At 49.0% G+C, this 22,825-nt stretch overlaps 2 protein-coding genes across 7 annotated transcripts in view; both read left to right on the top strand.

Moving 5' to 3' along the window:
• HOXA3 (homeobox A3) overlaps positions 1-22,409 on the top strand; it is a 44,043-nt gene extending 21,634 nt beyond the window's left edge. The window contains exons 3-6 of one of the 6 annotated variants that reach the window (XM_035556344.2): positions 3,748-3,946; positions 7,517-7,600; positions 18,706-19,297; positions 20,735-22,389. In XM_035556344.2, coding sequence (XP_035412237.1) covers positions 18,823-19,297; positions 20,735-21,504 — 1,245 coding nt within the window. In that variant the 5' untranslated portion in view covers positions 3,748-3,946; positions 7,517-7,600; positions 18,706-18,822 and the 3' untranslated portion in view covers positions 21,505-22,389. Of the gene's footprint in view, positions 1-3,747; positions 3,947-5,582; positions 5,653-7,008; positions 7,601-8,476; positions 8,653-11,272; positions 11,513-15,783; positions 15,850-18,705; positions 19,298-20,734 lie in introns of those variants that run through there. The other 5 variants (XM_035556345.2, XM_035556343.2, XM_050708549.1 and 2 more) reach the window with 5 other exon arrangements.
• Positions 28-2,708, top strand: HOXA4 (homeobox A4). The gene is given in 5 exon segments (XM_035556348.2): positions 28-90; positions 92-362; positions 365-510; positions 513-648; positions 1,153-2,708. Coding segments are annotated over 5 exon segments (945 nt in total). The 3' UTR covers positions 1,482-2,708.
• Positions 22,410-22,825: the final 416 nt, after the last annotated feature.

Below are 22,825 nucleotides of genomic sequence, written 5' to 3'. Positions count from 1 at the left end.
TTTTTGCACTTCACAAATTAATGACCAATGAGTTCGTTTTTGATAAACTCCAACTACATCGAGCCCAAATTCCCTCCCTGCGAGGAGTACCACGCAGCACGGCGGCAGCGCCGGCAGCTCCTCCGCCAGCTACCACCCGCACCCGCACCCGCACCCGCACAGCCCCGCCGCCGCGCCGCCGCCGCCGCCGCCGCCGCCGCCGCCGCCGCACCTGCACGCCGCCGCGCACCCGGTCCCGCCGCTGCCCGAGAGTACTTCCCCCGGCCGCGCAAGGGAGCCCAGCTACCAGGCTCCCGCGGCGCCGCCCGGGCCGCCGGGGCCGCCTCCCGAGGCGCTGTACCCGGCGCAGGCACCCTCCTACCCCAGGCGCCCTACAGCTACAGCAGCGCCGGCAGCGCCGCCCCGGGCCCCGAGCAGCCGCCCCCGGGCGCTTCGCCGCCGCCGCCGCCGCCCGCCAAGGGCCACCCCGGGCCGGCCCAGCCCCTGCTCCCCGGCCATGCCCTGCAGCGGCCCGCTGCGAAGCGGCCCCCGCCGCCGGGGCCGGCACAGGGGCCGGGTGCCCGCTGCTGCCCGACAAAAGCCTGGCCGGGCTGAAGGGGAAGGAGCCGGTGGTGTACCCCTGGATGAAGAAGATCCATGTGAGCACGGGTGAGTTGCCCCGGGCAAGGGGGGAGGCTGGGATGAGCCTTCAGAGAAGGGAAAGGGGGGAGGGTGCAGCCGGGGCCGGGACGGGTCGTTGCGTGTGTGGCTTTTTTTTTTTTCCTTCCCTCCTTCTCCCTCCGCGTTTCCTAATAAAAAAAAAAAAAAAAAAAAAAAAGTGAGAAACCTTTTGTATCCGGGGTCCTTTATCAAAGATTTACGAGACGCCAAACTGTTAGGGCAGTAATTATAGCCCCCATAAATTTAATTGCCCTGCAGTGGCTCTGGGCCATGTGTCTTTGAAGCTTTTCTTCTAACCCAAATGCCCATCACCATTTTTTATTGCTCCTCGAATTGTCCCCACTGTCGATAGGCTGCGAAACAATTTTTTCTTGGCCGTTATGTATCTTATTTGAACCTGGTGTCAAGTTATTATATAATGATTATGTTCCATCGCCCCCCCCCCCCTTTTCTTTCCCCTCCGCGTGTGTGTGTCCGTGTGTGCACGTTCAGTCAATCCCAATTACAACGGAGGGGAGCCCAAGAGGTCTCGCACTGCCTACACCAGACAGCAGGTCCTGGAGCTGGAGAAGGAGTTCCACTTCAACCGCTACCTGACCAGGAGGAGACGCATCGAGATCGCGCACACCCTCTGCCTCTCCGAGCGCCAGGTCAAGATCTGGTTCCAGAATCGGCGCATGAAGTGGAAGAAAGACCATAAACTGCCTAACACAAAGATGCGCTCCTCAAACCAGTCCACACTGAGCCAGCAGTCCAAAGCACAGACACAGGGCCACCCCCATCCGCTCGATGGGTCTACACCCAACGCAGCCGCGCTATAAATACGGTTATTATTATTATTATTTTTTTAATATATATATATTTACCTATCTATTGGGGTTTTCCAGCTGCCCGTGCTGGTGGCTGGCCGTTTGGACCAAACTAACTGTGTAAAACAAAACAGGAGCAGAAAAGGAAGACGAGACGTGCCCAAGAACGGGCACATGTTTAAACCAAAACCCGGACGATTGTCTACATTGTATATAGATAATGGTTCCATGCCCATCATTTTTTTTCTATTTATGGAAACACTCTCTTGCCCTCGGTGTAAGAGAGTGCTGGATGCTGTCACGGACGAATTCTCTGTACCTAAGACGGACTCTCTTTTTTTTTTTTTGTAGAGAACACTTTAAAAATAAAAGACGGTTAAAAACAAAGCCAAGACCTCGTGAGACACTTGTGTAAGGCATTGACTTGAATAGCGTTGTTTCGTGGCGTGGTCGTGGATTCCCGTGTGCGTGTGCGTGAGGGTGCACATACACGTATGCACACACGCCAACACAGGAAAGTGAACGCACATGTTCACGGAGGTTAAAAACTTACGAGAACTGTCCCCTCACGCTGTCTCAAGGGAAGTGTTTTATGTATCAAAGGTAACTTAACTGGTTTTAAGTGTAGCCCCCGCTGTAGCTGTGATATATTAGTTTTTCTCCACATTCCCTATTGCATTTATTTAAAAAAAATGCTATAAAGACTGTTGCTGTCTTCATATTTGGCACCGTCTCAATCGTTTGGGTCCATGTACAATTTTGTGGATTTTTGGTGTAATGTAAACAGTGCCAAATGCTGGTAATAAAGATTATTCTGTACAAAAGAATTAAACGCTTGAAACACACAAGTTCCCTCAGTGCTGTTTCCTACACCTTGTGCTTCGCTGGTGTTGGCACCAGGAACGGAAAACAACGGTTTAACGCATTGTTTTAACTTGGATTAATCTTGTCAATAAGGTAATGGTTGCTTTAAATATAGTGCAAAGCGTCCTGAATCTTAAGTGCCTGCCTGGAAAAAAAAAAGAAAGAAAGAAAAAAAAAAAGGCACAGTAGGACGAGGAAAGGTCTTGCTGTATTGTGTAGGTGAGTGGTCTTCTCTTTAGCAGACTTGTGGCAGAATTAGTCCGGCTCTCCATCGCTGGGCTTGAGACCGTTTCCACCGCAGCACAGAGAAACTGAGCTTCTACTGGGAGCCAATAAGATCCCCTGGCGGATTTTGCTGGAGGAGAAGTCACACATGCTCCCCATGATAACACTTTAAATCTCTAGCCAGTCGTGATTTATTCGTTCATTTTCGTCCGATTGTGATTTCTCAATTGGCTAGCACTTCGAAGGGAAATACATGGGCGGTAACCTGAAGTTTCTCTAGCTGTCTTTTCTGTTCCTCTTCCTCTTTTTTTTTTTTTTTTTAAAGACGATTTCGAAATGTTTTAAGAAAGCCTTAGCAGTGACACGAGGCTGGGCACAACTCAAACGGTTTATCTGACCGAGATCCTCCAAACGATGGAGGCGAACCGGGGGCCAAGAGGTTGCAGCTCGGAGCCTCCCGTCGCTGCCTCCGCGGGCTTTCTCTGGACCAGCACCGAGCTGGGGAGGAAAAAACATGGAAAGGAACTCCAGCGCTAGTAAATCTTCCAGGGAAGCACCGCCGAAGGCCAAGATTTAGTTTGCTTAGCCAAACACATCCGAGAGGGATTTTTGGACCCTTCACGTGGCGGAGGCCAGAGGAGTGGGTGCCTCACCACCCCTCGGGTGCCTTGCAGCAGGCCCCGGTTATGCTGAGCATCTCTGCCTGTCCGAGGAGCACGTAGCGCCCGGGTGAAAAATTTAACGTGTCATTGGCAGAGTATGTTCAGCATCAGAGATATGGCGGTTGTAAATACACTGAGCAAACACCGCTGTCTCCGAACCCGACCAGCAAGCAGGCCTGAAAAGCGCGCTTCTACTCACGTATTGCTGTTTGCTAAACCCTAAATTGCCAGCTGCCTCCTTATAAAGGGGGAGAATATAGCTGTAAGTAAGGCAGCTACTATCTGCAAGCGTGTATTGTGCGTTGCTCGAGAGTCCCTCCATATACTTAGAGCCCACATTAGCACAAGCGAGAAAAATTCCAGCTGAAACGTATTAACTGGCAATGCAGGATTTCTTTGGTGTGCAGCCTATGCGTATAAACCTGTTTGCTCCCATTGAAAGAGAAATGAAATCACGCTGCAAATAGCAATTTTAGCGAGAATCATTAATCACCTCCTACAATAAATACTTCTTTGTAATTCAACAGCGGTTCTGAAAGGCATTCTCTTGGAAAAGTCTGTGAAGACGCAAAGGATTTTCCTGGAAAAAAAAAAAAAAAAGAAAAAAAAAGTGGTCATGTGTAAAGACACAGCATCTTGGCTGTCTGCTAAAAAAATGTACATGCTCTTGGTGGAGATTGAACAGCGGACTGCAAAATACCCCATGGCAGATTTTCGTCGTTTAAGGTAAATTTTCCTTTTTCCCCCCTTCCCCCCTCCACCTCTGCTGGGAGCGGCGCGGTGCTCCCGGGCTGGGAGCCCTCTGCTCCCGCTTCCACACCGCTCGTCTTACAATAACTTCGAAAATTACATCGTCCAGCTTAAATTTCTCGCATTGTGCTCCCTTTGCTAGGGCAACCAGGAGTTCACCGAGAGGACAAATTTTCTATCCCATTAATTGTTTTTTTTTTTAGAGAAGCAGACTGACCCTTCAAACCCTTGACCTTTAAAGACAGTATTCTTTTTAATCCGGCACTTGGACCTAAATGTCTCTTTCTCTCCTTCCCTCTCCCTCGCTCTCCCGGTGTCTCTCACACACGTATTTATCTGCTCTGGCCACAATGGCGAGCGCGGCCCAAAACGCTGGAAGTGGAAGTTTGTCAACATCTCAAAGAAAGACAAAATCACCTCGGAGTCAATTTAATGGCCGCAGGGAACGCCACGCCGTTAACCCCGCTCCCCACCTCCCCTCCACCCAGCAAGAAAAATGGGAGTTTTCCAAGGTCTCCCTCCCCGTTTCTCCCGCAATCTCTTGCTATACCTGGTGTTTTATTACACGAGGAACTCAGCTGAGACAAGCGCCTTGTGGTATTTAAAAACTAGATCCATTCTGCATCGGAGGGTTACCCAATCCTGTGATTTTTTTAATATATATATATATTATTGATTTTTTTTTTCAGGGTGCTGGCCGTCCCACGGACTTGCTCCTCAGTGTTTATAACGGGGAAGGGATGGGGGGAGCCCTCACACAGGCAGAGATCTTGGCAGCCTCGCCATGAATAACACCCCCCCCCCTCCCGGGGCCTCCCCCAGCCCCCTGGTCCCTCTCTGGGGCCCGATCCGGGCGGGCCCGGCCCCTTGGCCCCGCCGGAGCCTCTCCAGGGGAGGGTGGGACCCCCCGCGGGGGTGGCCCGGGGCCGTCCCCTCGGGCAAGCCCGGCCCACGCGTGTCCCGGCAGGGCCAAGGGCCGGGGCTCCCCGCGTGGGCAGGGGGAGCTCGGCGGCCGCCTTCCCCCGCCCCCCTCTCCGGCCCCGGGCAGCCTTCATGGCTCCGCCCGGGGCAGCACGAAGGCAGGATTGACCCGTGCCTTGGAGGGCAGCCCGGGGGCGTGGGGGGGCCGGGGGGATACCGCCCCCGATGCTTCCCCGGGCAGCAGCATCCTGAGCCCCCCCGCATTACTACACCACGCCGCATACAATGAGGCTCTGGCTTCAACTCACTGATGTGTGTGCGTGTGTTGAGGGGGGGGGGGGGAAGTTGCAAGGCTGCCCCATCTCGCTACGGAGCAGGACAAACCCGTATTATTCATGTCCGAGCGCTCTCCCTAGAAACTGAGAAGCTGTCAAAGCCAGCAGAGATTAGGGGACCCAAGTACGAGGATCCCTGCGCTCGCAGATAAAGGTGTTGCGTCTGTTCTGGGGGAGATATTGAAATTTTAATCTTTAGGGTCACGTGACTCATTAAATAATTAATGCAGATAGTCAGGAATGGATCTGTGGCCGTCAGTCCTCACTAGGAGTGATTCTCTCACAAGTGAAACTCAACTCCTTATTACTGGAGTTTGTTTTTCTTTCTTTCTTTCCTTTTTTTTTTTCTTTTTCCCTTTAAAAAATCCCACCTGATTTATCTTGAAAGATTCTAAACTTCTTAAGCAAGCAGTAGGGTCTGTGTTGGTAAGTAGGTAGTGTGTATTTCTAGCTTGATGACTTTAATTGTTTGTGCTTGCTTTGTCTGCTGAGCATTTGCTTAACAAGTTTAATATTTAGAAATGTTAAATCTTTGTTTTAGCTGCCTTGTGGTCACATTACGGCTTTTGGTGATTAAGCGTTACCGAGGCAAACACATTTGATAATGTTCTAATTCACACTGTGGAAGGCTGGGTGCCACAGTGCAGGAGGACCTGCTTTGTTCAATTTTCCTGGCGTTAATAAATCACCGGCTCCTAATGCAGGGCCAAAAAAGCAATGGAAAGGCAGTGAGCATTGTAAAGGAAAAGTCATGGGCGAATTTCTCTATGACTCATTAGTCTGAACGATTTATGTACGAACTTAAAGTGCCGCAATGAATATTAGAGTTTGGGATAACAACAAATTAAAAAAAAAAGTCATAGCGTTTGTAAAGTGCTTTATTGCTACTTAGCAATTCTTTCAAGAAGAAGCATAGTTTAAAGGACTGTGGCAGTGTAAAATATGGTGGTGTGACTTAATAGCTCCAAAATAAATAACAGAAAGTCGCTGGCACCGTTTTCAGATACACACTCCATATTTAACACGAGTGGGGCAATCCAGTCACGGCGTGCTTGATCAATGTTTATTGCCGCTTGTAACATGACTATTGATTAGGGATCAAAACGGGTAAGGTATGAGCTGGAGCCTAAAATGCCAGGGGGTTTCCCTCTGCTCCGGAGCTGAGCGGAGAGCAAGGTAGAGCTAAGGATAACCCCAGGCAGCAGCGCCCGGGCTCAGAGATCGCAGATTGAACTTTCCATTTTCTTTTGTGTTTGCCAGTAGATTTTAGCAGTCAGCGCTCTGAAATTTATGAGACGGCAATAAACAGCTTAGTAGGCTATTATTGCATGATTTTATGTAGACTGGAGTTCAACACCAAATTTAAAATTATTAGAGTTATTATGGAACTACTAAATTGCCAAAGCAAAGTATCTGCTCGAAAAGTTCTCCCAAGACAGACTTAATATTTCCAAGGCTCAGATGACATCCTTCCACAAGAACTGTATTATTTAATTATTAGCATTTACATTTACTGACTATTTTAAGATGCGTTAGATGGCTTTTATTAGCGAGAATGAATACAGGGGGTACGTTATTATATCTGACAAATTCATATGTAAACGTGATTCAGTAAGTGGCATCCGAATAATCTGACTATTGTCTTTTTGGATTGTGCAATATGGTTTGTTTTAGGGGAAGAGAGACCGTCCAGTTTTCCACCCCCCCTTCAATGGCTTTCAGTGTTGTTTTTTTTTTTTTTTTTTTTTAAGGAAAGTTTCGGGCCCGATGCTGTTTCAGTGAAGTCAACTGTTAGTCTCTTATTGTGCTTGTGGTGCCAGGATCGGGCCCTGGCTAACTGTTTGAATAAAAGCCCAACCACAATACTCCCCGCATTAGAACTGGAACTCTTTCCGCGTTTTATTCAACAGAGATGAACACCACTAGTTGTGTTTAATGTCTGTTCTTGATTAAATGATCCTAAACAAAGGTTTCCCAGAGGAAAATAAAGCAGACATTCATGTAACAAGAGTTTGGAATGACAATATTTCCAAACACTTGGAGACAGAAGGCATAGCTGTCTACGGGAAAGAGGAAAAAAAAAAAAAAGAAAGAAGGAAAAAAAAAAAGCCTCCCGCTTTTATTTCTCAGATAGCAGCGCTCCTCGCCCCGCTTCGCCTCGGACCCGCGCCCTCTCCGGCCGTGCCCGCCCGGCGCCGGGGCTCTCCCGGCGAGCCCGGTGTCGCCTATGAGTGAGCGGCTACCTCCCCCTGCGCTCCCCGTTAAGGCGTTGTTTGTTGCTTGTTTGCAGAGAGCCCGGGCACCCAGGAAAGCCGGTCCGGGCGGGCGGCGGCAGCCGGGAGAGCCTCAGCCCCAGTCTTCGCGGTGGGACGAGGTAAGAGCCCCGGGGGTCGGGGGGCGAGGGAGCCACTGCCTCGTACCTGCGCGCAGGGGAAAGCCCCCCGGAGCCGGGCTTCGGTGTGATAAATATTTAACCCAGCCGGGATTTTTCTGGATTGGCTCTATTCATCTTCCGCGGCTGGTGAATGCGCGTGTCCGGGCAGACAAAGAAGCGTGCGGGACCTGAGTGATAGCCGGCCTTATAAAGGGGACAGGAAGGATGCAAAGTCATTGGAAGAGCCAAAGAGGTTGAGAATGCCTTTGTCCCTTCTTAGCTCCTTCTCAAATCAAAGGGCGAGGGAGATAGCGGGAGGCATGGCGGTGCGGGATGGCTCGGCGCTGCTTGCTGCTTCCTGCTCAAGGAGCGGTGCCGCCAGCCCTGCGCGCTTGGCGACGGGAAAAGGTTGAGTTCAGGTGGCGACCCTAGAAAAACCTGCCTTTTGTCTGAGTGCACGCACCAGAATGGACCGCAGATAAGTTTCAGGTATTTGTCCGTCCCGGCCTGCCTCGCCCCGGCCGTGGGGTGGTGGCTGGTGCCTGCCTCCTGGATGCGGTTGTTCCGCTGGCAGGAGGAACGCGATGCTTCTCATAGCGAGCATTTGCTAGAGCCAGCCTCAGAGGAGGGAGGATTACAGAGAATTAGCTTAAATTCCTGCTAGATTTACCTGCTTATTTTTGGACGCTGATGTACAATTAGTATATTTTACTACCTTTTAAAAGCGGCCATAAATTACAGGACTACAAGGGCTCTTTGTGTTGGCTTAATGGGCTGCTTAAATCTTAACTACAAAAAGGCGCTGCAAATGTCTGTTCACGCTTACGTTAGGAAATTAAAAGGGAGAACACGCTACGAAGGAACCTTCCTCCGGTGGCATGCGTCCACGGTATTTCGTGCAGAGATATTTGGGATTCCTTAACTGACCCAGCGCTCCCAGCCTCAGCTGACTCCCAGCAGAACTTCTTCCACGAGGGCAGAGTCGATAGCTCTACTCTTTATCTGCTTCGAAGTGATCAAAGAGCAACTTTATCTCTATCAGACGCACAGATGTAGGTAAACAGTTCTGTATCCCAGCAGATTTCCAGTCTTTCGAAGAAGCAAGGAAATAAATGCTTGTGTCGTATGGTCATTCCCATGTCTTCTCCACATGGGAGTGACACCTTACCTCTTAACAACTGGCATAAACGTAAACATGAAAGACGGCAAAAATCCTAAATCTAATTGTGTTGAAGGTAACTTTAAATAGCATTAGTGCTAAGAGTGGCTATTAATGCCAGAGCTCGCACAAAGGCTTTCGCCTAATGAATGTACGTTATGAACCCAGATCTGTTTGTGGTTACTGAGCTTGGAATTTCAGCTCAGCTCGAAGCCATGTGTATAAAGTGCAGAAAAATCAGAAGCAGACCTACTGATAAACGCCACATTTTTTTTTTCCTCCTAGAAACCGTGTTTCAGGTCTCCAAATCATCGAGGTAATAAAACACAATGTTGAATGTCCAGGAACAGGAACAAAGCAATATAGGGGTTGGCGGAGGAAATCTAGCGTCTGCTACTTACAAGATGATTTGAATTCGTATTTGAAAACTCATAATCATGGTACTAGAGCAAAGAAAGCTTTTTCTAAATTCGGCGGAAAGGAATCATTTTCAGCTGCGACCCAGGACAGTGTAAAGTTAGGAAGACTCCCCCTTCAACCCTCCCAAAGCACACCCTGTGTAAGGTATTCACACGTCAAGAAGTTACTTTTCTTAAGAATTAATTAGTTTCCCCACTACATACACGAAGTTAATTGTTAAACAGTAGTTTTAGCATTAACTTGACAATTAATACTAATAAAGATGTTCATAGAAACAGGGGTTCGAAGCCAATAGCCATAGCTAGCGTTAAGGCATTTAAGCTGACTTATGATTGTGATTTATTGCTTTTGTAGTTTCTATTTGCTCAGGACTGCAACTTCTAAAGCCATCTTTCTGCTTTTGACGCAAAGCAGTCAGTAACTTTTTACAACAGACCCAAGAAAGTCTGCCCTGCTTTTTTCAACATCTGCTCCGTTCCCCATTAATTTCGGTTTCATTGTTGCAGAAGAACTTTTCTCTATGTTTCTTTTATGAGATCTCAACGCACTGGTTTTAAAAGAGCCACGAATCTATCTCGTTCAGTAAATATCAGTCTTGGTTCGCGTTTAGTGTGAGGGCAATGGAGTTCAAGTCGTGATGATAGTTGCAGCCTTAGACATGTCGTGTGTGGATAATGTTCTCTCTCTTTTAGAGGTATATAATTTTTATTCCAGTTCTTAGTGAGGGATAATATATGTATATCCTGTCAGGAGCTCACTTGAAAAATTGCAAATTCTTCCTCTGTTGTAATGTCACGCTGACTTTGCTGCACAGTCCACTCATATACACTGTTACTGATGGGTTTAAATTCCAGTGGCCCACTTTTACAGTCCAAGTGAGGGTACGGAAGACATGCCTGTAACTGTAAAAATCACCTTTAAAAAGAAATCGCCTTCCATTCTGTTCAAGGAAGTGCAGGTGAAACACTAAGAGGGGATGTGTAGTTAGCTGAAAGTTTTCTTCGAGCTTATGGGGGATGGTGGAAAGGTTTAGGATAAGGTATATACATCATGATGCAAAATGCTGGACTCACAGAACTCGGTCAGAAACACGTTAAAAGCGTCAACTATCTGATTTTCTTTGACTCTAGCCAGAAAAGTTATGTGAGTTTAGGGTTTCTTTTGTTTGTTTAGCTTATTGTGTCAATAGCAAAAGTTAAACAATCTTGCAGGGAAGATGTAGTGTGTTCGCACACAGGCGAAGCTGGCTCGCGTGGTGGGCTGGCTCGGGGACCGAATAGAGCTTTGCTCTTTTTTTTTTTTATTATTATTTTCCCCCCCTTAGGCAGAGAGCTCCCCCTTCCCATTTTTTTTTTTCATCGTTAGAAACCTATAATTTTGTGCATCACTCAAACTAGCTGTATAGGAAATGCGTAAGCACAGGTTTAACAGCAAGGTCCCAAAAGGTTTTGCAAAATTCAGAGGCATGCCGGTGAAGGAAGGTGTATTCTTCATAGTGTGTTACAAGGACAAAAATCAACTAGCCTCTTAGAAGAGACTCTTTTTTGCCTTTGTCAGGTAATTATAGGTCTTTTTAGTTTCTACAGGAGCCCTGATGTAGAGTGTGGGAGTTGAGCAAGCCCTGTACAATGGCAGGGTAAAGGCGTCTGGGGGTGGGGGGAGGTTGGTGGTCGTCCCGTGTAGAAGGGGGCTGGAAATAATGGTATTAGGGTTTGGGCTTTCTTCGGGGGGTTGCAGAGGACACGCGACGTGGAGCAGAGTGGCGGGTCTGGGGAACAAATGTCGGTTAATTAGGCTAAGTAGCAAAGTGCAGTGTAATCCCATGTTACGAGAAGAATTCCTCTTACTTTTTAATGGGCTTTGTATAAAGAAATATTGATGTGGGAGGAAAAAGACTCTAACAAATCTCCCCCCCCCACCTTAGTCAGCTACATCTCTTGATTTTTTTTTCTTCTTCCCTCCCTTAAAACTCTTCTTCAACATACCGGGCTAAGGCTTTAAAAAGCCAAGGCTCGCTCTAAGAAACCCTGTTCCTTCAATGATTCCCTATTTCAAATAAAAGGATTTAAGTTGACGTATGACCACGTGAGCACATAATACAGCGCATTATTGTGGCGTTTGGAGTGGAGACCCGGTCTGGCTCCGTCTGCGATTACGCTTTTCCAGTTTCTGTTCAGAGCAAGCACCGCTTTCTATTATTTTTTTTTCCTGCCCCCATCACCGTCCCCGCAAGAGCTGGCCATTTCGCTGACAGCTTTCGTTCCTTATGGAAAGATTATTGTCGAGCGGAGAGGACGAAATGCTTCGTTAGAAAGGATGGATTTTATTTTAAGGTATTTCCGTTGATTGTTCATTTATGTGGTGAGTTATTGCTCTTCGAGGCAAAGGTCAGTAGAAAAGGCTGAAGCGAGTGCGTGTGTGTGCGTGCGTGTGTGTGCACCCGGAGCCAGGCTGCTTCCCCCTTTGTTTCAATTTGCTGCGGTAAATATTCAACTCTCCCCTCGCAGCGAGCGGAGCAGGGAGAGTTTGCTTCTTTATTTATTTTTCTCCATAGAGATCCCACACGGCTGTTGATGGCCAGCTGCCTCCGCTCCAGCCCCTCGATTGCCATGTTATCGTTATTTATGATCGGCTAGAGATGGGAAAGCCTCTCGTATTGTTTTGTTTTCTTGCCGGGCTCCTTTTTTTTTTTTTTTTTAATTTTAATTTTTAATTTTGATGTTTGTATGTTTATTTCTGGATGTATTTGGGGAGGTCGGGGAGGACGGCGCGGGAGGGATGCTCCTCGGCTTGGGTCGTGCTCGAGTGTGGGGCGGTTGTTGTTTTATGTGTGTTTGTTCGGCCGCTGCCGCTCTGGAAATCGATGAGTATGCAATTGTGCTGCCATTTTATTTATGATGCTTTAGTGGTACTTTGTTTACCGGGAGCGGAGGGCTCAGCTCTGTGGCTTCCCCTTTCCAAATGAGCCAGGGGCTCCTCTTTATTTCTCCTCGGTGAGAAGGAGCTTCACCAAGAGCCAGCCATGGCTACTAACAATAAATCAGCCTTGGAAATGTGGTGTTGATTTTTTTTCCCCTCTGAACGGGGATCTGGAAAGCGAGAATAATAGGGATAGCAGTGGAAATTATCTTCTAGGATAACATATACTAGTCCTAAATTCATATCCGTACCGTCTTTTACATAAATATATACATATCCGTATGTATAAATATTTGAGTATATGCAAGTATGTATAAATATGTCTATGTAATTACATTATAAGGAATGCACTTAAAATGACGAGAATTGAAGAATTACGTGGTTATCCAAGGAGGGCAAAATGTTACAAAAAAAAAGACATTTCCCCGGTGGGTCCCGGCTTTGGGAAAGGTCATAGCGCCGAGGCTTTCTTTCCTCCAGTTTGGTCAGCGCCTATTTCTGCTGTACCATTTTGTCCCCAGTTACCGGGTGCTGGCAATTACTCTTCTAAGGGGTCAGGGAGGGAAAGAGGCAGAAAAGAGAAGGATGAGAAACAAAACCCACTGAAAACAAACCAAAAAAATGGGTATTTCCCCTTGAACCTATTCGTGGCTATTGTGCAGGGACCCCCAGGGCCGAGATGCTAGCGCTGATTTCTCGCTTTCTTGCTCCTTAAGCCGCTCTCAGGACTGAACTGACCCAAATAAATGCTATTTCCCCTTCAGACCATCCTGAAGCACGTTGTCCTTTATCAGACACAGCGTCTCTCTTATGCCAGGGAAAGAGAGCTGCTTTGCTCTTTTAGCATGTCTAAAAGCCGAGGTTGGCTTTGCCATGTTTTGAAATGGGCCAAAACGCGCCTCAAAAATAAAGTGTAAGCTTTAATTGAAGCTCAATTACTTGGCAGCGTTTCCTCTGATTTATGAGCCAGTTCGGATGCATATTGACCCAGTTAAAACACTCATAAATAATACAGTCCTGGTCTGGAGCGAAAGAAAGCGAGAAGAGTTTTGTAGGAGCGGGGCATTTCGGCGGCTTGTGTAAATAACCTCAGACTGCTGAGCAAATAGCGAAGTGTCCATTGCGATTCTTTGCTGGTAGAGAACATAAACAATAATCGCGATTAACCACGTCTGCTTGGACTGTCCGATAGCCCAGTCCTTCTACTATCTCCTGCTAACTCCCTAACGACTCGCAGAGACGCCGCTTCCAGAATCTGTCCCGTTCTCCTGCAGCCTTGCCCTTTCATCCCTAAAAGCCTTCCCCATATCAACCTTGAATTATAGCGCTGACCGCTCGTCGGAGCATCCCAGGATAAAGAGCTTTCCGGGCATTATTTTATTTGGAAACTAAGAACAACTCCACGAAGGCGGACAGTCCTGAAAACGAGACTTTTTGGAAGAAAATGCGGCTCGTTCCCGAGTCAAGAATCAGCCCCAAAGGCTCCCTGTCCCTCCCCGAGCAGAGCCCTATCGCTCCCTGCGGAATGTGGCAGAAAGAAAATATTCGGCCTCTGAGAGGGAAAGACAGATAAAAGCAGCGGGAATCTGTGCGTTGGGACACTTATCCCTCCATCATAAGGCACATAAAAAAGAAATCATCTTCTCGTGTTTAAAATGACCTCTTTGGGGAGAGAGGGGGCGTGGGGGAAACGGGACTAAGAGGCAAATACTCTTTGCAGGCAGTGAGACGAAGGGAGGAAATACTTCAGTATTGCGAGGAACCACTTCAGTTCTTACAATTAAAGTCCCTTGCAAATCCCTCCAGTTTTAAAAAGCCCCCCTCCCCCTCCCCGTCCCCGCTCTTAAATACAGACATGCAGCCCGAATAGCCAGCTCCGACGGTTCAGTGCACTCCTAGGAAAAGATGGCACAAGCTTTCGGCAGCGCTCCCCAAACCGGCCCGGTCCCCGGCGTCCGCAGGTTTCTGCAGTCCTCGGTTCCCCCTTGGCCAAATTTCTCCTCTTTATCCCGGAGGGTTCCGTCGGGGCTCAGCGGTGCCTCTGGCTTTTTGGTCGGCAAACAGGGCGAATGGCGGCTCAGCAGTTTCAGAAGAAAGTGTGGGGTTGATTATTGACTAAAAAGACTTCTCTTCCGATGCAACATTCAAGGGGTTGTTTGAAGCAAAATGCATACGCGGGATTTTTGCCTCTCCTCTCCTCCTACGCTGCCCGCTTCCCCTTTCATGTGGTGCCTTCTCACTTATGCCATAAGGAGCAAGTGTTTTCTGTTTTAGTGCTCTGTTTACAGCTTTGGTGCATGAAGTCATAAATCTTGCATAGCCATAAATGACAAAAACCATTGGTATGCGTAAGAGGCCACCCCAGCCTTATAGTGCTTTTTATTTCTCGCTTCCCCCTCGCTTTGTTTGTGCTTTAAGATGACGCCGGGCTCCCTCGTGCTTTTAACGGACAAGTTTTATTTTTAATGCCTTCATTAACCAAGTAACGTCAAATTTACATCTAGGCACTCTGCGGAGCCCCCTCTTAGGACGCGGAGCCCACAGCCCCTCATGCCTGGGGGGCAGCGGCTTCCAATTGCTTGAATTTCCCGTGCGAGCGCCCGGCTTGCGCCCTCGCTCCCGGGTTTCTCTTCTAGGGAAAAAGGGGGGACTCCGCCCCCCGCAGCTTGGGGTGCTGGAAAAATAAAGGCGAGCGCCTTTCCCGGAGCTGCCGTGGAGCGGGAGGTGAGGGAGGGCTCCCATAGGCCCCCCCCGGGGGGCTGCGGGCACCCCGGGCCGGCTGTGCAGCACATGTGGGTGGGTGGGAGCGCCTCTGCGCCCGTCCCGGGCAATGGGGAGATTTGGGGGGGCGAGGGGGGTGTCCGGGCGTCCATCTGTGTGTGTGCGCGCTCACGCATGCATGAGTTAATAATTAGTAACTCTAATGATTTCCAGCGTGGCTCTGGAAACATTGCCCAGAGCGGGGCTCCTGGTGGGCTTTGCTTGGCTCCCCGGACCCGGCTCTCCGGGCCGCTCCCCTCCCGGGCTTTGCGGGGCTCCCGGCGGCGGGGCTATTCCGCGGCCGCCCCCAAACCCCACTCGTAAGAGGGACAAAACAAACAACCTCGCCACAGCAACCCCGGAGGCTGGTGAGAGCGACCCTTTGTGAGCGCCGTTTGTCTTCATTAGCATAATTTTCCTGGACTTTGGTGACGCCCGGGTGCTGGGGGGGGCCGCACTCCTTCACTGCCACACTCCTCCGCTCCTTCCCCCAGCCCCCAGGCTTCCCCAGGCGGCCGCCTTTCTTTCTTCCTTCCTTCTGTTTTTTTTTTTTTTTTTAATTTGTCCTTTTTTTTTTTTTTCACTGCTCCCCCCCCCCCCCCCTTTTTCTTTTCCTCTCTCTTCTTCCCATCCCCGCCAGGCGCGGGGAGCAGCCCTGGGAAACGTCCCCGTCCTCCGGTGTCCCTTACCGGGGGAGCCCGGGGACGGGCTGGGACAGGGTGGGCAGCGTGGAGCGGGAGGGGGCCGGGGGAGGCGGGTGCCCGGAGCAGCCGTCCCCATCCCTTGCGGAGCAGGGCTCGCCCCTCCCGGCCGGCTGCGGAGGAGCTGAGCCGGTGCCCATCCCGCAGCCGCAGGGACTTGGCTGGGGCAACTAGTCCTTGCTCTCCCTGGGCTGTGTCGCCGAGCTTCCAAAAAAAAAAAAAAAAAAAAAAAGAGAGAGAGAGAGAGAGAGAGAGCATGCTGGCTTCCGCCTCAGTCGTCAGAAGTTAAGGTAAGCAGGCCACAAATACGCTGCTATCAGTCGTGAATGGCGGAGTTTATGTCCCAGTGATTTATGACCGTAGACTTAAATGTCGGTTCAAGAAGAGTTCACAAGCTGGGGCTTCCTTCCAGGCAGTGACTGATACCCTTACACTTCGTGTTCAGGCAGCTCTCTCTCCTCTCCCCCCAACCCCCCCACCTTCTCTCAACTTTGTCTTTATCTTTCAGGAAATCTTTCGGGGGGCTGCCTGTTTTTTTTCGTCCTGGAGTCAGAGTTTGGGGCTCGGCTGGGAGTTACAGGGAAAAGATGTGGTGGTTTTCGGGACGGGCAAGGGGGAGGAAGGAGAGGGTAGGGGAGAGCTGAACTGAGGAGCGGGGGAGACAGGGGGGACATGCCTCCCCCAGGCAGCTTTCATCTGCTGTCTCCGGTCTGTCTGGCGGGGGGAGAGGTTGGTGAAGGGCAGAGAGGTGTATTGTGCAAATGGAGATGGAGCTGCTGAAACGGGCACTGGAAAATTTGGGGGCCCAGCTGTGTTGGCGAGAGCTGGCCTTTTGTCTTTGATGGGGGAGAGGAGAGCTCTTCCCATCCCAGGCACCAGTTTGGGTGGCAAACTTTCTCTCCCCCTCCTCTCCCGCTAGGGCGCTGTTATTATCGTGATCCCTGGCATTATAAATCCCGCTAGTGCTCTTTTCGCGAGTAATGGCCGTGCACTCCTCAGGTTACCCCGCTCCTTTATAACTTTGTAGGAAGTGATTAACTTTCGCAGCCAAAGGCGGGTGCTGATTTTCCTTTCCTGGCAGAGGGCCGAAGATTCACTAGCATTTTGCCTCCGAAGGGGAGCTGCCCATTGTTCGCGCTCGGGGCGCGCAGCTCTCCGCGGCGCTCAGCCCCCGGCGCGGTGCGGGGCTCGCCCCAACTTGGAGAGCCCAGGGAAGGGCGAAATATTTGATGTCGCGACCGTACAAGGCGGGTGCCTTTTCTAAAAAATCACTGCTGGCTCTTCATTCTCCTCTGGCAGCGGTGCTCATTTTTTTTTTTTTTCCGGAAGCAAAGGAATTGAGAAAAATCACAGCAGGCCCAGAAGATATCATTAGGAAAGGGAGGCGAGGAGCTGGAAATTGTGTGCGCGCCTCAGATCTCCATCGGCTTATTAGCTTAATAACATCCAGAGAGCTCGCTTAGTGCAATAATAGGGCAGCCGCCCTGCTGTAGGTGTGCTACCTTAATTTTGTTGTGTTATAACAAAGGGAATACTGTTTTCTAAGAACTTGTATAACTTGAAAGGCTTAGAATGAGATCGTTTGGTGCAAGTGTTGTGTAAGCCTTTTCGCCCCTAAGCATTTGTCGTCGTTAGATGTTTTGGGGGAAAATACCCAGCTGCTTAAGTGCAGGGGAAGTGGCAAAAGAAATGAGGACTGATGTGACTCCCGAAAAGACGGAGTTGTTTGTCAACAAGGGGATAGGGGGACGGTGAGCAACACATTTAATTTCTGAGAACAATGTGTGTGCATGTGGAAAGAGCTGCTGGATCCAAAATTGCGCACAGGTCTCCACTCTCATTAGTGCGGGCAATTCTTTAGCTGGTTATTTTCAGGCAGGTAAGCAGTAGAATTTAATTTGAAGAATAACAGAGAGAACAGAAGGACTGGGGGGAAAAGAGAGGGAGGAGAAAGGGATTCGCCCGGGCAGGAGAAGCATTCTCTGGGTTTGTGTCCACCCTCTCCCCAGCCAAGTGACCCTCATACATCAAATTACATAGCAGTTTCCAAGACAGAACCTATTATCGCTAAGTTGGAAGGAAAGTTCAAGCCGTGGTCATGGAGATGAACGCTGGTTTTTCAGGTTCCTGGTGTGTGTTTTCTTTTTTTTTTTTTTTTTTCCCAATCCATCATGTTTTAACAGGTAGAATCTGGCTGATTCCACGAAAAGTTAGTGTCTTGAAAATAACAACAACAACAACAACAAAATAACAAAAAAAAACGAACCAACAACCTCCAAAGTACCTAACTTGCCCCTGCTGGCCTTGCTGAAGGGGCTTCACATGGAGCCGGGTCCAGCTAAGGCTCCAGAGCCTTTCGCGGGTGGGAGCGGGCATGGGGGCCGTGGGGGCAGAGCCGGGGGCTCTGGCCGCGCTCCGGGGCTGTGCGGGAGCCGCTGCAGGGTGGGTGCGGGGGCTCGCCCGGGCAGGAACCGCTGCTGCCAGGGTGCTTGACCTGGGCGGCTGGAGGTGGTGTGCGAGCACGGAGGGGAGAAGGCGCTGGCTTTGTTTATTTTCCTATCGAGCGTTTCATAGACAAGCCAAAATCCGTCACTCGGGATCAGCGTGTGTAAATATTTCTAGCTAGAAAACCTTTCCACCCCACTCCTGCCCCCTGCCACACGTAGACAGGAACAATCTCATGTATTTCTTTGAAGTTGGATGGAGAGCCGTAACCTGGAGAGAAGGGCTAAAAATAAAACGATGCCGGTTACAGGAGAGGATCCTGGAGCTGGAATGAAGGCATAGCCCAGCCCCTTCGCATTAGCGATTCCTCGATCACCCTTATCTCAGAGACCGGTATTAAAACAGCCTCACGGTGATAAACGATCAACCCCTTTGCTGTGTGGTGCCCCACTCTGTTTCTTAGGAAGAAAGAAAGGAAAAAACCCTAGAAAGCCACTATCCCGGTGCAGCAAAGCACATATTTGTAGCTGCCAGTAAATCCAGGCAGCTTTTATATCGAAATGCTCTGCGCCTGAGGCCAAGTCATGCTGCTAAATATTGCTGACCACTTTTTCTTTTATGGCTTTCATGTCACTTAGCTATTGAAAGTAAGATGGATTTGTACCATTTCTTCACCCTGCTCTGCTCTCCCCACACCCCAGGTCTGCCCGGAGAGGCCATTGGAGGAAGAGTGCCACGTGACAGAGGGGTGCCAATGTTATTCTCCAAGGGTGTCAAGACCCTGTCAGTTTGCGAAATAAATATTGGGAAACAACGAAATGCAAAAAGCGACCTACTACGACAGCTCTGCAATCTATGGTGCCTATCCCTACCAAGGAGCAAATGGTTTCACTTATAATGCGAGTCAGCAGCAATATCCTCCGTCTTCGTCACTTGTGGAAACTGAGTACCACCGCCCCGCGTGCTCCCTCCAGTCCCCCGGCAGCTCCGTGTCCCACCACAAGGCCAATGACATCAGTGAGAGTTGCATGAGGACCCTCCCCAGCCAGCCTCTCCAGCCCCCCAGCCTCGCGGACCCGCAGGCCCCACCACAGCCGCCTCCGGCCCAGCAGGCGCAGCCTCCTCCACCTCCGTCCTCCGCCTCACCATCTCAAAATGCCAGCAGCAACACTGCCCCGGCCAACCCCACCAAGAGCCCGGCTCTTAACTCGCCCACCATGTCCAAACAGATATTCCCATGGATGAAAGAGTCTCGGCAAAACACAAAACAGAAAAACAGCAGTTCCAGTTCAGGTATGAAACACGCTCCCCCTCTCCCTGGGTGCCCCTGGGCTGGCCACGTGTTCTGCGGGGAGGAGGGCAGCCCTGGCCACCTTCACTTTGGGGAGGGAAGGGAGGGGGCTTTTTTTCCTCTCTGAGCTGACCCCCTTGAGCTTTTGGAGAGGAGCTCCTGCTGCTTGCAGCGGGAGCTCAGTGAGCGATCACTCCCCTGGGAAACTTTCCCAGACTTGCAGGATGGATCCGAAGTGATCCGATTTCCTTGTGGCTCAAGTACTTGTGCCCTCCTGCATCTATCACATTTCGTAGGTAATCCCCACTCCAGTAAATCATGTCAGTGCGGAGCAGCCCAGGCCTTAAGCCAGAGGCCCGTCCCAAGTACTTTGTTGGCACAGTGCTGCTAGATTAATAAGACAGTGACCTATCTGCTGAAGTGTAACACAAATAAAATAGCTCATAATCATGTGCAGTCAGGATCAATGCCCTGCACGCAGTCAGAACCTCTTCCTATTTTAACAAGCTGATTGGCAAAGTTACAAGCCTGGTAAACAAAAATCTTCTGGAGTGCCGTAAACTTAAGCCCACAAAATATTATTTGAGGGATGGAAGTATATATTAACACTTTTATTACTCAAGGAAACCCAAATCGATAACACCAGTGCTAGCTCCAATGCCCAGGAGTTGTGTTTATATTAACCTCTTCCTATTTTTCTCTTAAACGTGTCTTGGAAATAGAGTCCAAAACTTTAGTGAATGTCTTCTCCAGTGTGCTTTTTAGAGCTCTAGTAATACTGCTGTTTACAGTCTTCCATATCACGTATTTATTTTATACAAAAGCAATAACATTTAAATATGTCTGTACGCCTTTATGCAAGCATAGCCACCGTATGTTCTTATGTGCATTATACTTCCCAATTACTACCATATGTTTATGCTAGATGTCCTAGAAACAGTATACTGTCAGTTTTATATAACTTTATATGTGGATACCTGACCTGCAAACTTCTGTAGCTGATGTGTATACATCAGGGTTTTCAGCAAAAAGAGAGCTGCAGATCTTCACAGTAGTGAAGAAGACAGGTAGTTCTTGAAGAGCTGCTTGAGCCTGGTACGTAAGCAAAGCCATAGATTCACCTTCTGAGTTTCTAAAACTTTCAGCTTTATTTCCCTGAACCTTTCTTATTCCTTTATGCAATGTTCAAGGTATGTTGCATGCTGTCATTCTTACAGGGAGCAAGGATAGCCATATAATGATGCTAATGAGGTGAAGAAAATCTGCTGAGGCTTGTAGCTTGGCATGACTGAGCTCATGCCAGGGCAAGTACTCATCACACATGTGGGCATCTCATGGCCAAGAGCTGGACCATGCAGGTGCTGGTGTTGTAGGGCGCTGTCTGTGGTTATTGTGTCCAGGTTCACCATCTGATTGTGTTCTTTGTGTGATTTACTTAGGTGAGAGTTGTGCTGGTGATAAAAGCCCTCCAGGGCAAGCCTCCTCTAAGCGAGCCCGTACAGCTTACACAAGTGCCCAGCTGGTAGAACTGGAAAAGGAGTTCCACTTCAATAGATACCTTTGCAGGCCACGAAGGGTAGAGATGGCCAATTTGCTCAATCTCACAGAAAGACAGATCAAAATCTGGTTTCAGAACCGCAGGATGAAATACAAAAAGGATCAAAAGGGCAAGGGCATGATGACCTCTTCAGGAGGACAGTCCCCAAGCAGAAGCCCTGTCCCTCCAGCCGCAGGGGGATATCTAAACTCTATGCATTCTTTAGTAAACAGTGTCCCCTACGAGCCCCAGTCGCCTCCGCCATTTAACAAGCCTCATCAAAACACCTATGGCATCCCTGCATCGTATACCGCTCCTCTTAATAATTGCCCACCTCCTCAAAAGAGATACACGGGGACAGCAGCTGTGACACCTGAATACGATACTCATCCTCTTCAAGGCAACGGTTATGGGAATCCACATATACAGGGAAGCCCCGTCTATGTAGGGGGCAACTACGTGGAGACCATGACCAATTCTGGGCCTTCCATCTTTGGTCTAACTCATCTCCCTCATCCTCCCTCTGCCAACATGGACTACAGCGGGGCTGGGCCAATGGGCAACAATCACCACCACGGACCTTGCGATCCGCACCCGACATACACAGACCTTACCGCTCACCATCCTTCTCAGGGAAGAATTCAGGAAGCGCCCAAACTCACCCATCTGTAAGAGACAGGAGTCACTAAGTGGAACACGAAGCCCCCAACTTTTTAGAAGTACTCACACCTTCCTCTCTCTCTTCTCATCGCCATGTGCCCTCCCCTCTCTTTCTTCTTTCTTTTGTTCGTTTTAGTTTGTTTTGTTTCCTTTGGTAAGAGCATTTTCTAGTTTATGTGACGTAGCAATATTTGTTGCTTGAATTGCTCTATAGTTTCACTAGTGGATATTTATCTTCTTGAACTGTAGCCTTGTGTCTCACTTTGGGAGTATACATAGGCTTTATACTTTACCTTCTACACTTTTATCAAAACAGGGTATATGAACAAATTTTCTATAAAAGGAATTCTTAAATGTGAATTTGTTCGTACATGATTGATCCCACGGGGAAGCAATTTTTTTTATTGCACTTCTTTTAAATAGCGAGAAAGACATCAAAAGCGCTTGGACAGGGACTCCCTGGACAATTATTAATACGTGTAAGTCTTTCAATGTGTGTATGCTGGTGAACATTCAGATTTATTTATATATTTTTTTTTTTGCAAACATTGAATAATCTAAGTGTTTAAAATTTTATTTATCCCCATTTGTTCATATTTATATATATATAAAAAATCTGTACCCTGAATATTCAGGAGGTATTTACCTGGCCATACGTTAGATGGCATATCGGCACGCGTAGGAAATACCATTTGAAAGGAAACTATAACTCCTTTATTCAAAATGATGATAACGATGATGATGACGATGCAATAAAATCTGGGAAAAAAAAAATAAAAGATCACAGTTTGAATAATTTATGCTTGTAACATCCAGCTAGGCAGAAAGCGTGTAAAGCTGAAAAGGCTAGATTTGTTTTGAAAGTTATACATTCCTTGCTGCTCACGTTCTGAAAAAAAAATAAAGTTTTTATTCTGAATAATAAAGAGTTAAGAACATGTTATTTGCAGTGGAAGGGCAGGGAGAGCCCTTCATGACGTGGGGAGCCGGTAACTCATCTGGAAGCTCACACGAGGACCGGCTCTCCCCCCCGGAACGGCTCCGTAGCGCCTTTTCAGCGTTGTAGAGATAGAGAGAGGGATGGTGGATTTTTTCCTTTTTTTTTTTTTTTCCTTCTTTTTTTTTTTTTTTTTTTTTTTTCACATCGGGGTTTCACAGCCGCCAGAGGCTGCATCTTCCCCCCCGCGCCCCTCCGCGGCCCAGCTGGGGGGACGGGGCTTGAGTGCGCGCACGCGTGGGTGTGCACGCGCGTGTGCGCGGGGGCGAGCCCACGGGCACGGAGGCCGGGAGAGAGCCGGGCGAGGGCACGGAGGGGCCGCTTCATGCCTGGGCT

Source organism: Cygnus atratus, chromosome 2 (genome assembly GCF_013377495.2).
Source record: "Cygnus atratus isolate AKBS03 ecotype Queensland, Australia chromosome 2, CAtr_DNAZoo_HiC_assembly, whole genome shotgun sequence".
Classification (NCBI taxonomy): Eukaryota; Metazoa; Chordata; class Aves; order Anseriformes; family Anatidae; genus Cygnus; species Cygnus atratus.
The sequence above is the reverse complement of the archived record's forward strand: the minus strand, read 5'-3'. Positions and strand labels throughout refer to the sequence as shown.